Source organism: Camelina sativa, unplaced genomic scaffold, assembly GCF_000633955.1.
Source record: "Camelina sativa cultivar DH55 unplaced genomic scaffold, Cs unpScaffold00382, whole genome shotgun sequence".
NCBI lineage: Eukaryota > Viridiplantae > Streptophyta > Magnoliopsida > Brassicales > Brassicaceae > Camelina > Camelina sativa.
In genome coordinates, this window is record NW_010921697.1 from 287,525 (window position 1) to 303,583 (window position 16,059).

Sequence of the window (16,059 nt, forward strand, 5' to 3'; positions counted from 1 at the left end):
TGCGGAGTTCTCAAAAGGAGAGGGGAACTAGCTACCACCGATAACTAAAACCTCAACTTATCAAAAACCACGGCAGCTACCCAAAGGAGCCATTTAGCATCTGGTTTGACGAGGGAACTTGACCAGCCACGAGAAAACACGCTCCTAATAATCCTGCTACTGTCCTCAAGCAGAAGGTGCCAACAGAGACGTAATTCTCCTACTATGTGAAGGCTCGACAAAATATAGATGAGACAAACAGCTTCCAATAGTAGCCATGCTCTGAAAACCTATGCGAAGGATGAACAGAAAAGAGAAGTTGAGGCATCAGAAGCTCAAGAGTTGATGAACAACACCAACCAAGGATGGCAAACCATCCACAGAGCTAATGAAAACCTCTCGATTCAAACTCCAACACACGAAATCGACACGCACGGAGTTGACAGAGGCTTCAGGCGTGTGGGAGTAAGCCGTCCTCAAAGCGAACAACCCGACACATAGAAACCCATAACTCCGGTAGACACGAGGTGAAACGCGGTGGTTAGACCAAGAGAGATCTTGGAAAAAATGAGTCCGAGCAAGGAGGAGAGGGGACACCGCGGCACTGCCTAGGGAAGCACGCTCGACCACCGGAAACACCAGGAAGAAGGCGAACTGGAACAGATCTACAAGCAGAAGCTTGCTCTGCCGCTTGAGATGCGAAACGCTAGGACCAAAAATCAGAGCCTTCACCTTGGTCCAATGCCGTCTACAGGCACTGGAGGCATAGAGCAGGAGATTTCAGCCACCGGAGAACGGTCGTCGCGCACGGCGGACCTTCGACACTCGCCACGAGAAATAGAGCCGAATCAATCCAAAGGAAACTTCAAGTGCGCAGATGAAACCAAACCAAGGTAACCAAAAGCCCTCTCACGGCGCTGGTCGCAACCAGACACCGGAGAGGCAAGACGCGGCGCAGTTAGGTTTGTCGCAAAGAAACTTCGGGAGAGAAAAAGTTAGGGGCGTGTGGGGTTCACGCGCAGTTGTGTGAACTTGTTATTGAAAGGTTTTGTTGTATTTTGATTGGTTAATTAAGAGAGGGTGAATAAAAGAGGTGAACCCAAGAATTTTTCTAGTCCGACAATCGTATATAGCAATAAAATGCTAAAAGATTTCTTTTTTTTTTCATATAGGATTACTTATTTTTCTTCTATACATAGGAAAAAAAAAAGAAAATACAATAATCGAACATCACTTTAGAGGATGATAATGTGACATGATGATGCTTAATAAAACATAAACGGATTCATATTAATATAACTATTGGCATCATATACCATACGTTTTATTTTTATTATTTATATTTATCTGTAACATATCATATCGATGTCGTTTTCTATGAGTTATCCACCACCTCCGTTGTTATCACCTCCAGGTCCATAGTTGTTGAAATCTTGTCTTGGGATATAATGGTGATTCTCCACGCTGTTTCTTGGGTGTTCTAGTTTATCAGCTGACTCTTCTTCTTTCCCTAATATCTCTCGGTATATTATTTCGTTTCCTTGATTATTTTCCAGGGGAAGTATATTCCTTGCAGCCAAACATGAGCTAACCATGAGCATGATCGCTATGATAAAAACCACAGTATGCTTAGGTTTTATCCCCATCACGGTTTATATTATGAGCTGCAAAAGAAAGAAAGACTAATCTTTACATGTGCAAGAGATTTTAGTATTGACATTAAATGTGAAAAACTTACCTTTGCAACTAATTAAGACAAGAGTTGATGGGTTTAGTTTAATACCCTTAAGAGAAAGAAGATGGAGAGTTTTAAGACATTGAAATATATATACATGCATGAGAGAATAGGGTTTTTGTTGTAGTGGGTTGACTATTTGAGATATATTTTAAAATCATACTATTTGGGTGTGATATGATGGTGTTGGTGGTGACAAAAATGATGGAGGATTAATTTTTCTTAAGAAGGAAAGAATTGTGATGACAAAAATGATGAAGTTGGTTGGAAAATGGTTGTCTAGTATTAGCACTACGAATAGGGAAAACCCACGTTACTAATTTAGATTAGCAATATACCAAGTGGTGCTTTTCAAAAAGTAATTAGTTTTTTTTCTAAAACACCTGAGTACTTAAGTTTATGCTTAGGATACTCTTCGGATTTAACTTTTGAGATCCATCTCATGGTTGGATAGTGGTGGTGGTCGTCGTCCAAAATGTCAACTTTTTTAGGATCTTAGTGAACCAAATATAATAGAGTAGAGAACAAACGGGGAATGTTATCGTTTGATAATTGGAAACATATGTCTTAAGGCAATCTGTTCTTGGGAGGTGGCATATGGGAAGTGCCGGCTAGAAACGAGGTGAGCAAAGGTTCTTAAACAATAATAGTGTCAAGATGCTTTCCTAGCTAACAATTGTGGGTTATTCTCCAAAGATCTGTTACGCTGAAGACAAAATTAATAAACCATATGACTCGTAAAAAATTCAGAAGGTTCGAGATGAATCTAAAGTTAGTTTTTTTATTACTTTTGTTTTTCATGAGAGTTTTAAGAATGAAAAATAGTCTTTCCAAAGATGGATTACGCGTTTTTAGGCAGAAGCGAGCTGGAGTTCAACCAGAGGTTTTGGTTTAAAGATTAAAAATTAAAGTAGGGAAGGAATTCCCCAATTTGATAAGTAACGTTTGAACATCTTTGTTTGGGTATATTTTTGCTGGTAGAATTTTATTCACCCTTATAGTTACAAGAAAGTAAGTTGATAGAGTCGTTATTGTTTCATTTGATATAATAACATAGGACTTAGAAATTCTTATTGACTTTAAGTTCAGAAATATGGATTTTTTTTTTGTTTTGATAAACGAATGATTCTATTTATTCAAATAGAAACATTACAAGGAAGAGGATAAAGTATCCCAGAGTTTAAAAGATTACAGATAAAAGCTTTCCCCAAAGCCATAGATAATAGTAGCAAGTAGATAGAAAACATCAAGCAAATATCCATGAGATCTATGAAACAAATGCTAAAAAGCAATTGGAGACATGTGGGATCATGGTTGCAGGAATGGACATCATCGAGGAACTCGAGAGATGACAAAGAGGCCACGGTCAAAAGACATAGTGCCGTTAGTAGGAGAATCAAAGCCAAGAAGCTAACTGGAGTGAGGAGCACTAGCAGGAGCAAATCCATGACAGGGATTCGGGGGGCAATAGCCCGGAGGGTGAAGAAGGTGCTGGTGATTGTTTGCTTAACACGGTGGTACCTGAAGTGATTAGCTATAATTGTCGAGGGGTGGATGTTGGTAGAGAACACTCTACGACCATAACCACAGCTTCGACGATTTGAATTCAGATCTTGCAAGCCACGAAACTTCAAGGACTTAGGAGCAGTAGAAGACAGAGTTGAAACTAGTGCCAGGGTTCGGGAAAAATAAGTGTGATAGCGAGACATAACAGGTGGATCCTCTCTGCCATGGAAATGGTGATCAAGAATTCCACACAAGGTATGTGGTCAGTAAGACACTGACGAGTAGAAGACAGACCTGAGCTTCGGAGGAGAGTTTGGTTGTAGGGCAATGGGAACAGGAGAGATTACCAATAAAGCTAATAGCAGGTGCAAAGGAGTAATGTAAGGCCCAAACAACATAGGTGGGTCCTCTCTGCCATGACAATGGTGATCAAGGATTCTGCACAGAGTTTGTATTCGACAGAACACGGGAGCAAGGATAAACAGCCTGAGCTTCAGTAGATAGTAAGATTGCTGGGAATTGAGTAGAACATGAAAGTTCCAGATTTTAAGACCAACAGACAATGACATAAGTTGAGCAATAGCCTTAGTTCCCACATACCCTTTGTATATCAAAGACACACTAGCTAGATGGAGACTCTGATGCAGTCTTCGAACATCGAGGATAGCCAAACAGACTAAGAACCGTCTATAGGATAACAGAGGGCTATACAGAGAGAACCTGGACTTTTGAAGGTTAAGCGAGACCCTTTGGCAAGCCAACATACCGAGTTCGGGTCCATAACTCATCCGCAAAGATCCGGTGGATGTTGTGGATAGCCAGGAGAATTGAAACGCGCAGCGGTTACCCAGAGAGGAGAAGAAGCTCTGCTTCTCTGGTGGGAGTGTCTGTGGGTCTACGAGGCTCTTAAGGTGACATGTCTTTGGAACAGAAGTCCAAAAGCGGAGGCGAAACGCTGCTCTGGGAAAATTCCTGTCAAGCATCAACTCCGATGCCGCCTGGGGAGGTTCGGATGATGTTGCGGGAAGGGGTTCGTCAGAGGCAGAGCACAAACCGGATCGAGCAATTGGGAAGTGTAGGGACTCTGGAGGCATCGACGGTAGGACTGGGCGAGAGTAATTGAGGATGGGGTTCGCCGGACAGCACATCCTTCGGTATGAGAGCAGGCACGAGTCTTCGCCGTTCGGATCTGGGTTGTTGGTCGAAGATTGAGAAGGAAACAAAGATGAAAAATAAAACGGGGAAAAGGAATTTAAAAAGGACATAAAGGAGTACAGGAAGCAGTAGACTATCATAGGGGGTGAGAGAACCCGATACCGGCGAGCCGGAGTCCTACCAGCGTCGGAGAGGAAGGGTATTCACGGTGCCTCGATAATAGTGTCTAGGAGAGGAATTAGGAAAGGTTTTCCAGAAATATGGATTTAAATGACATGATTTACCAACAAGTTTGAAATAACATGTAAATTTTGAAATCCAACACTAAACCATGAGACTAATAACACATAATTTTAATTAGTTCTAGGAAATCAAATGAATGAGTAATATATGATTTCAACAAATATTTTAGAATCAGTGACCCTTATAGTAAGATAAAATTTGATTAAATATTCGTTTGTGGAAGTTTACTTTGTTTTGATGCAAAGGGAAAAATGAAAGTTCCCACTGTGAACTTTCTTCCACTACTAAAAGTTGGAATCCAATTGATTCATTCATTAAAACCCCTAAGGACTATAAAACAAATTACTGAATTAGTTACAGTTTTCTGGCTTTTAGCTAGTACCAATGGGTGGCAACTTACATTTAATTAGCTTATATCCCTAGGACAGTAACTAATCCGACCATGCTGTAAAAATGTCACCATTTTTCATCATTTCAGGGTTCTATTTAACATTGGGAATAGCAAAGTGGATTCGTTTTTGTAGAATGATACATCCAACTTCATATTGCTTTTGCCACCATCGGCTAAAATTATAAAATACGAAAAAAAAATCCAAATCACCTGAATTTAAGATATGCATCTAAAAAGAAAAAATTATTCACCCTCCATTTCAAGAAGTGTGACGTTTATTGACTTCTAAATGCTTGACAGCCTTTCTAATTGGTTACAGAAATTCATTCTTTTTTTTGTTTTTTTTTTTTCATTTTTGATCAACCAAGAAGTTTTGGGCCAATGTCCCTAGGGTCCCTGGACCGAAGACTTAACCAGAATATAAACATTTCTCAATAATTCAGGCAACTTTGCCTACTAGTAGACAAATAACCATCTTGTTAACTTTAACAGTTCATGCAGTCTATCAGTAAGTACTGAACTTGGTTTAGTATATAATACAGTGGCTACACATTAGAAAAATTTATGAATTTTGAATGAAAATTTATGGTTTGAATGCAATCTATAGATGTTCCCGGTTTTTTCTTTTTTTTTGTGGCATCAAGTGTTCTCGGATTTTAAAACCTAGGAACTAGTAGTCTAGTATAAGATGCAAGTTGTGTATTGCGATCACGATTAGGCCTAAGGTTTCTATAGCTCTAGCGAATTATAAAAATAAGCCTCCTCAGTGTAAAACTATAGTTTAGTACAATTTGAGTGTTAAAATACTCTTGATATGATTTTCTATACGACGTTTTCATTTGACAAAATACTTTAAAATTTGTTGAAGACAAATATAAGATTTTGATTTGTAGTCAACATTTATATATTTTCATATTCGAATGAATGAAACTTGGAAAAAAAAAATTGTTGCCGAAAGGCAGTAAGGAATCAACCGTAAGCTTAAAAGAAAGAAGAGGTTTGTAATTGGATTAAGGAATCAACTAATGTGAACTTTCTTAGTTACTTCACAATTCAGTTATGATGGATACGAAAGAGCCAAAGACGATATCTATAACTAAGTAAATGTACTACTCGTTGACTGACCTCCAAAGGAGTGAAGCTCCCTAAATCTTGTTTGCGAGAGATTTCTATTTTGATGAAAAAATGTATGAACTCAACATATTATCCTTGACTAACCAAAAAGGAAAAGAAAACCCTTCGACCATAAGAAAATCGCAGGCTTCCCTCCATCTCAAGATCCAGACTTTAACCGGGTTCAACCCGGTTTGTAACAAATTGACTCGGTTTGTTTCCTTTTTCCTATAATTATTTTGTTAACATACTATTAAGGATCTTATGCTTGTTTAGACTAAACTGTATATGCTTTCTCATAATCATGATCTCTATTTGGATAGACATTGGAGACAACCAACCAACGCAAAACATCGTCAAATTATTAGGTATAAATAGGATATTCTTTACAAATATCCACTATTGCAAAATGAAGTTAAGCGAAAGCCACAGTATTGCAACGAAATCTTATAGTATTCTTTAGAAATATAAATTTCAGATCACTAAATTGTACCCTTGGGAAGTTCATCTACCATATACTAAAATAATATTATGAGAAACGATATGTACCAATATATTATTAACTTTTTTACTGAAAAAAACAAATATTATCTCTTTCTTTGCATGTAAGTTTCATTTAAGTAACATAACAGATAATTCTGGTTATATTATATATGGTACATCTAATCAAATTCATATCTGTGAGAATTTAGAATCTATTTTTCATATGATTCATTTATTTTTATAAATTTTTTCTTCTTTAACTCGGTTTGGTAAATATGCTCTAGAACATTCTAGTCTATCTTCCCTTATAACTTATCCAAAAGATTGACGCATATATATACACATAATAGAATTATCTATAAGGTTGAATTCCTCCTTATCAAACAACAAAGCATGTCTCGAAAAGATGTCGTTGTACACGAAGAAGAAGAGGAAGATCTTGGCACTGCCATGCAGAAAATGACGATCCCTTTGGCCGAACTCAATCAATTACCCAACGATTCTGTTTACAATTTCGTAGATGGGGTACGAAAGATCATAGAAGATCCCAATTTACTAGTGAGTTACTCACAACTCTCCTTAAGACATGTTTTAGTTTTGAATGAGAAAAAAAAAAAAAAAAATCATCATTGTTCTTTCTACCATGTAGTTCGAAGATTCTCGAGAGTTTGGCAATCTTCACCAAGACGACAAATCTGTTGAGGATTCAAAAGATTCAAAACAGTTTGAAAATTCCACAAAGCCGCCAACCGCGTCAAGAGGTCGTTTTAGTGTACCGCCAAAACGATCTAGAAACAAGCGAGGAAGACCAAAAAGACAATGCTTAAAGAGTTCAGCAACTGTCGTTGATTCTAATTTCGTCGACATTACAGACAAGAGTTGTACACATTGCGGGACGAGAAATACCCCAATGTGGAGGGAAGGACCAAGAGGACCGAGGACGCTTTGTAACGCGTGCGGGGTGCGATACAGAACAGGTCGGCTATATCCTGAGTACCGCCCTGCTTCAAGTCCCGAATTCAAGCCTAACGTTCACTCGAACTTTCATCGAAAAGTCATGGAAATCAGAAGGGAGAGGCACTCACCTCCCACCCAATAGCATTGAGCTGTCGCATATCATTTAGATTTTTAATTACGGCCTTGAAGTTTTGTAGATTTTTTGTTTCTCACAAACTCATTGTCATACTAGATTTTAGTTACGGCCTTGAACCTTTTTGTAGATTTTTATTGTCATACCAATATTACGAATTGATTTATTTTTATAATAGTTCAAATAATTTTACTTATTTATGATTCATTGTTGAACTTATTCTGTTTTTCAATCTTCACCTCTGAATTCATTAATTCCTCTATCATTTTCCTTTTTATAGATGTAAAAACCTACAAATTCAGCTATAACAATTCACGTGGAGTTACTTTCAATAAAAACGAATAATCTTATATAACTCAAAAAAAATCAATATATGAATTTAGTTTCAAGTTTATAATATCACTATATAAAATAATAACAATAATAATAATAATAATAATAATAATAATAATAATAATAATAATAATAATAAAAAATTCTTATCCTATTCTTTACTCTATAAATGACAAGTCACTTACCCAATAAAAACATGCCACATATGATTTGTCTATAATTAAAAAAGAAAAATAATCTCAATCAAGTTCTCTGATCAAGTTTCTAATTTTTTACATATATTACAAAATATTATAAAACAAAAGAAAAATAGAATCTCTAAATTTTCTCACACAGTACACCATGATCTTGAGAAATTTGGAATCATCTAAAGATTTCTTAAACGGGTTTCACAATTCTCGACAAAAATCCAATTCACGTTAGAATCCATATTTTGTTCTCTTGCTTTCTCCACATTTCTATTATTATCTTTTTCTAATCTTTCTCATAAACATCGACTTAAAATTGTATTTAAAAAATCATTTTAATCATTCAAGTTTGTTGACTTTCCTATATTTTAGATTTATTGATCTTTATTTTAAATTCATTGTCTTCTTTTGTTGTTGAATTTTTTTTTTCTAATCTTCAAAGAGTATGATTAAATAACTATGATAGTTGGATTTATACAAAGCAACTTAGAGGTTCAACAATATTTTCAAATTTTGGTTAGGACATTAGATTTTGATTTTACAAAAAAAAAAATAAAAAAAAAAATTAATAATCACAATACTAGTATATAGCTCATATAATCTCAAATTCCAAAAGCATCAGGCCCTAGATCTCAAGACACATAAAATCGCATACTGGAGTTAGTAAACGATTAGGAATATTCAGTTGTAGTAGAGCTCGAGACCCCATGTGTAAGATCCCGACCCTAAAACCCCTTACATAGTCGTACATGTTCATTAAAAAATTTTAGGGCCTATCAACTTTTAACTCGTTCGCTTAACAATATGCGACAGCGGTTAAGTAAACAGGTGAAATAAACTAAAAATATGCATTCAAATTAAACAAGAGGTTCGAATATCCCAAAACCATGCAATAGGCTAGTACATCTTCTCATAAATATCAAACTATAAATAAAACTATCCAAAGCCACCATCCTCTCCCTTCCTTGCTGATATGTCTATATTTTGTCTCTCCTTAGCTACTATTTATCATGCATTTAGCTAGGATAATTCATTGGTTTTGCATCATTTTCTAGACCTTTCTATACACTTTGCATGTCTAGGTAGTTCTTGCATCATCCTTGCATACATTGTGCATTTCGGAGTATTTCAGGTATTATGGAGACGTTGGAAGCACATCCGTTCAAGCCATGCACTCCAGCCGTCTGATCGAGCCACTCTCACTCGCCACGCACTCCAGCCGTCTGATCGAGCCACGCACTCCAGCCGTCTGATCAAGCCACGCACTCCAGCGGTCTGATCGAGCCACTCTCACTCGCCATGCACTCCAGCTACTGGTTGCACACCGACCAAATCGTGCATGTCAGGAAGGCACTCCATCTTACACGCTTCAGGAGATTCCCGAACTGACGCTCCATCTTGTCGTTTTAAGTTTTAGGGATTCACATGTTTTTACTATAAATACATTTTGCTAAGTCTTTGTGAAGGACAACTTTTTTATCTCGTTTTTTTCAATTCCTTAAAGTTTTACCTAGCCACCAAATACGTTCTGAGACTTTGTAATCCGACATCTTTGAGTTTATTTAGTATTTTCATTTGATTTCTTTAAAAAGTTGTTCTTCACATTTTAATCTATGTAAGAATGTTTGTTTCAATGTTTTCTGGGTTTGCATCATTGATGATGATTTTCAGATCTTAGTAGTGTGGTAGTTCTTGAGGATGGGATAGATTAGGTGGAGGATCTTAGGATGTAGAGTGTTTAAGCTTTGATTGTATGATTCCCTTCTGGACTAGAGTTATAAATACTTGTTTCTCTCTGATCAATTGGAACTAGGTTTTAGACATTTCCGCACCCAAAAGGTGTTCAATGAAATGTCTGGCCAACTAGTGCCAGAGACTTACATTCCTAGCCTAAGAGATTAGTTGTCTAGGATGTTTGTTGACGTGAATGAACTTGTTTTTTTTATGCCATGCTTGATCATTTTTCTCTAGCGAGACCTAGGTTTGGAAGTGGTTGAGTTTGAGTAGCTTCTGTCAAGAGATTTGATTAGCTAAGAAGTGATGTTCATTGTTTATAGATGGTTTGCTTGTGGGATGTTAAACACTCTATAGACTAGGATACTCCACCGACATCAATTACTCCCATCCTTAGGACTTCTTTCTTTCTAATTTTTATTGCATTCCTGAGACTGTTTCGTTTCCTGCTATTTAGTTCATGCTTAGACTCGTTTTTTTGTTTTTACTCAAGTTCGCTTCTTGTCATACATTTTCGTTTATGGTTCTGTGACTCATTTCTTTTTTGCATTCTGATCACTATAGGATTGTTAGATATAAAACCCTCTTTGAATTGGCTTGACTTGTGATTTCTTGATTGCATCTTGATTGTTAGCAACATCCCATTTGGATTGACACCTTAAGTATTACAACACATAAGGTTAATTGAACCTACTAGGAGACACAAAAATCCTAGTTTCAATTTTGAGACTGTTTCGTTTCCTGCTATTTAGTTCATGCTTAGACTCGTTTTTTCGTTTTTACTCAAGTTCGCTTCTTGTCATACATTTTCGTTTATGGTTCTGTGACTCATTTCTGTTTTGCATTCTAATCATTATAGGATTGTTAGATATAAAACCCCTCTTTGAATTGGCTTGACTTGTGATTTCTTGATTGCATCTTGATTGTTAGCAACATCCCATTTGGATTGACCCCTTAAGTATTACAACGCATAAGGTTAATTGAACCTACTAGGAGACACAAAAATCCTAGTATCAATTTGGCGCCGTTGCCATTTGGGATTCGTTTTGCTACATTTAAGATATCAAGTTTTGCAAGATTAATTTCTATTACACTTATCATTCTGAGTACTGACTTGTTTTGGTTGTCTGCTTGTTTGTTTTGCATCTCAGGAACCTATTGATTGCAACATTGCATGCACACTAGATCAAGAGGACATCAGAACCTCCTTCCTGCTATTGACGACATGAATCGGCTACAAAGACCACGACAAGCTCGTCAACTCACTGATCATCCCGCACCAGTCATTATGGAACAACCGAATGGACCAAATCCGGGACCGCGAAACATTGGTGTTGGGGATGCACCGAACACTCATACTCAGCGTGCTAGAATCGTCCCTCCCGCCGTGCAGAACAACAACTTCGAAATCAAAGGCAGTCTGATCTCCATGATCCAGGGAAACAAGTTTCACGGGTTGCCTATGGAAGATCCACTAGACCATTTGGACGAGTTTGACCGTTTGTGCAGTCTCACCAAGATCAACGGCGTGAGTGAAGATGGTTACAAGTTGCACCTCTTCCCATTCTCCCTGGGAGACAAAGCTCATCAATGGGAGAAAAACCTTCCCAAGGGATCAATCATCACTTGGGATGGCTGCAAGAAAGCATTCTTGGCCAAGTTCTTCTCCAACTCCAGAACAGCACGTCTCAGGAATGAGATTTCTAGCTTTACTCAGAAGAGCTCAGAATCATTCTATGAAGCCTGGGAGCGTTTCAAGGGTTACCACAGCCAGTGTCCACACCATGGTTTCAACAACGAGTCACTGCTGAGCACTCTCTACCGTGGTGTACTACCAAAGATACGTATGCTGCTTGACACTGCTTCTAACGGTAATTTCCTGAACAAGACGTTGATGAAGGATGGCAACTGGTTAAGAACCTTGCCAAGTCTGACGGCAACTACAATGAGGACTATGACTGCACAGTTCGCGGTGACGCTGGGTCTGAGGAGAAGTACAAGAAGGACCTCAAGAATGTCANAGATCCACTAGACCATTTGGACGAGTTTGACCGTTTGTGCAGTCTCACCAAGATCAACGGCGTGAGTGAAGATGGTTACAAGTTGCACCTCTTCCCATTCTCCCTGGGAGACAAAGCTCATCAATGGGAGAAAAACCTTCCCAAGGGATCAATCATCACTTGGGATGGCTGCAAGAAAGCATTCTTGGCCAAGTTCTTCTCCAACTCCAGAACAGCACGTCTCAGGAATGAGATTTCTAGCTTTACTCAGAAGAGCTCAGAATCATTCTATGAAGCCTGGGAGCGTTTCAAGGGTTACCACAGCCAGTGTCCACACCATGGTTTCAACAACGAGTCACTGCTGAGCACTCTCTACCGTGGTGTACTACCAAAGATACGTATGCTGCTTGACACTGCTTCTAACGGTAATTTCCTGAACAAGACGTTGATGAAGGATGGCAACTGGTTAAGAACCTTGCCAAGTCTGACGGCAACTACAATGAGGACTATGACTGCACAGTTCGCGGTGACGCTGGGTCTGAGGAGAAGTACAAGAAGGACCTCAAGAATGTCAATGAGAAACTTGACCGTATCTTGCTAAGTCAGCAAAGGAGCTTCCACTTCGTATCTGAGGATGACCCTTTCCAAGTTCCAGATGGGGAGGGTGAGCAGACTGAGGAGATCAGCTATGTCTAGAATCAGGGTGGATACAACAAAGGTTACAACCCTTACAAGACGAACCCCAATCTTTCTTACCGAAGTAACAACGTTGCTAATCCACAAGATCAGGTGTACCCGCCTCAACAACAACAGCAAGGTCAACAAAAACCTTTTGTGCCTTACAATCCTGGATTCGCTCCAAAGCAGCAGTTCCAGCAGGGTTACCAAGCTCCCTCAGGACCACCGCCAGGATTCCGCCCTCAACCATTTCAGCCAACTCCAGCCCCAGATCAAGAAATGAAGCAAATGATGCAATAACTTCTTCAGGGTCAAGCTAGCGGTTTTATGGATACTGCTAAGAAATTTGCTGACCTTAGTCAGAGGATGGAATGTTCCTATAATGATCTGAACGTCAAATTTGAAGCTCTGAATTCGAAGATAAGGTATATGGAAGGCCAATCTGCTTCTACTTCTGCACCAAAGTCTGGCCAATTCCCAGGGAAAGCTGTTCAGAATCACAAGGAGTTTGCAAATGCAATTACGCTGAGAAGTGGGAAAACTTTGCCTCCCAGACAGAGAGTTCCAGACGTCACTGAGGACAGTGAGGAATTAGATGGGGAGGATTTTGTTCAGGATGAAACTCAGATGAAGAACCCAGCTGAAGCAGTCAAGGATCCGGTTGAACTAGTGAAGCAGTCAGAACCTGAAGCTGTTAAGGAGCCTGCTGTTTCTGATGACAGACCTGCGAGGTTCATCCCTCCACCATACAAGCCTCCTCTACCATTTCCAGTGAGGTTCAAGAAGCAGCTTACTGAGAAGTACAAAGCCTTTTGTTCGAAAAACAAGTCAAGGAGATTGAATTGAGGATGCCATTGCTGGATGCATTCGCACTTGTTCCTCACTACCATAAATTCCTCAAGGATTTAGTGATGGAGAGATCAAAAGAAGTTCAAGGCATGGTGGTACTAAGTCTTGAGTGCAGTGCAATCATCCAGAAGAAGATTGTACCCAAGAAGCTCAAAGATCCGGGATCATTCACTCTACCTTGCTCCCTTGGACCTATGTCTTTTGATAGGTGTTTATGTGATCTTGGCGCTTCAGTTAATCTGATGCCATTCTTTGTGGCTAAGAGGTTGGGTTTCACAAGGTTTAAGGGTTGCGACATCTCCCTCATCCTTGCAGATAGATCAGTGAGACTTCCACATGGTATTTTAGAAGACTTACCTGTCAGGATCAGAGACGTGGAAGTGCCAACCGACTTTGTGGTTTTGGAGATGGATGAAGAATCAAAAGATTTGCTGATCTTAGGAAGACCGTTCCTGGCGACTGCTGGAGCCATCATTGATGTCAGAAATGGCAAGATTGATCTTAATCTGGGAGATGACTTCATCATGAAGTTTGACATCAAGGAACTTTGATGAAGCCAACAATAGGAGGACAAGTCTTCTACATTGAAAGATGGATAAGTTGGCTGATGAGTTGTTGGAGGAACTAGCTAAGGAGGACCATCTCAAAACTGCTCTAACCAAGGATGGAGAAGAAGGGTTCCTGCATGAGGAGACCACTTGTTACAAGAATCTGCTAGACTCCCACAGAGAAACAGATGGACAAGAGGAGTTCGAGCACCTATCTGACGCAGAGGAGGTATGTGCAGTTGAGGCAGAGACTTCAGAACGTGAGATCTCCCACTCGACCGACGTCAAGACCCGACTCGAGCCGCACCTCTCCCACTCAACCGTGGCCGCTCCTGACTCCCATGCTGACGACTGGTCGGAACTGAAAGCTCCAAAGGTAGAACTCAAAACTCTCCCTTCCGGACTAAGGTACGTTTTTCTGGGAACCAATTCTACTTATCCTGTCATAGTGAATTCTAGGTTGAGTGATGATGAATTGGGGATGCTAGTAACTGAGCTTAAAAAGTATAGAAAGGCTATAGGTTATTCTTTAGATGATATCAAGGGAATCTCACCTAGTCTTTGCACCCATAGAATCAATCTTGAAAATGAATCTTATGCTAGTATTGAACCCCAAAGAAGATTGAACCCTAATCTGAAAGAAGTAGTAAACAAGGAAATCCAACAACTGCTTGATGCTGGAGTTATCTATCCTATCTCTGATAGTACTTGGATATCTCCAGTGCACTGTGTACCTAAGAAGGGAGGAACAACTGTAATCAAAAACGAAAAAAATGAGTTAATCTCAACTAGGACCATCACAGGACATAGGATGTGTATTGATTATAGGAAGTTGAATGCTGTTTCTAGGAAATATCATTTTCCTCTGCCTTTCATTGATCAAATGTTGGAGAGACTAGCTAGTCATCCTTATTACTGTTTCCTTGATGGGTATAGTGGATTCTTCCAAATCCCTATCCACCCAAATGATCAGAAAAAGACAACCTTTAATTGTCCCTATGGCACTTTTGCCTACAGACGCATGCCATTTGGTTTGTGCAATGATCATGCCACCTTTCAAAGGTGCATGACATCAATTTTCTTGGATTTGATTGAGGAGTCAGTGGAAGTGTTTATGGACGACTTCTCTGTATACGGTTCCACTTTCTCCTCCTGTTTGTTGAATTTGTGCATGGTATTGACGCGATGTGAGGAGACGAACCTTGTGATGAAAAGGGAGAAGTGCCACTTCATGGTTGAAGAAGGGATCGTTCTGGGACATAAGATTTCTGAGAAAGGAATTGAGGTTGACAAAGCTAAGATTGAGGTCATGGTTCAGCTTCAACCGCCTAAGACAGTGAAGGACATCCGGAGCTTTCTGGGACATGCTGGGTTTTACAGGAGATTCATCAAGGACTTCTCAAAAATTGCAAAACCTTTGACAAGGTTGCTGTGCGAGGAGGTTGAGTTCGAGTTTGATGCAGCATGCTTGGAAGCTTTCAGCAAGATCAAGGAGGCCTTGTTTTCAGCACCCATAGTACAAGCTCCATATTGGGATCATCCATTTGAGATTATGTGTGATGCTTCAGACTTCGCAGTTGGAGCAGTTCTGGGACAGCGTATTGACAAGAAGCTTCATGTCATCTACTACGCGAGTTGCACCTTGGAAGAGACTCAAGGAAGGTATGCCACCACAGAGAAGGAACTCCTAGCAGTTGTGTTTGCATTCGAAAAATTCAGGAGTTATTTCTTGGGTTCGAAGGTCATTGTGTACTTCGATCATTCTGCTCGAAGAAGGATACCAAGCCAAGACTGTTGAGATGGATTCTGCTTCTTCAGGAGTTTTACATGGAGATCGTTGACAAGAAAGGCATAGAAAACAGAGTTGCAGACCACTTGTCAAGAATGAGGATTGAAGATGCTGTTCCAATAGATTATTCAATGTCTGAGGAACAACTTCTGGTCGCCCAGGTTTGTGAGCGGATGCATGAAAAAGGGGTTGAGAACCTCAAACTCAATTGTATGGTGATCACGTCATACACTGCACCATGGTAT

General features: G+C 39.4%; 2 protein-coding genes and 1 pseudogene across 2 annotated transcripts; 1 reads left to right on the forward strand and 2 right to left on the reverse strand.

The window, feature by feature from the left end:
* Positions 1-17: 17 nt before the first annotated feature.
* Positions 18-759, reverse strand: LOC104773005 (annotated as a pseudogene).
* Positions 760-1,123: 364 nt separating this feature from the next.
* On the reverse strand, positions 1,124-1,642 carry LOC109125234. The gene has a single exon (XM_019242564.1). It carries the CDS (start codon positions 1,623-1,625, stop codon positions 1,362-1,364), a length of 264 nt encoding a protein of 87 aa, XP_019098109.1. The 5' UTR covers positions 1,626-1,642; the 3' UTR covers positions 1,124-1,361.
* A 5,356-nt stretch (positions 1,643-6,998) lies between these two features.
* Positions 6,999-7,737, forward strand: LOC104773006 (GATA transcription factor 14-like). The gene is made up of 2 exons (XM_010497556.1): positions 6,999-7,163; positions 7,255-7,737. The coding sequence occupies exons 1-2, from the start codon at positions 6,999-7,001 to the stop codon at positions 7,702-7,704; spliced, it is 615 nt and encodes a 204-aa protein (XP_010495858.1). The 3' UTR covers positions 7,705-7,737.
* Positions 7,738-16,059: the final 8,322 nt, after the last annotated feature.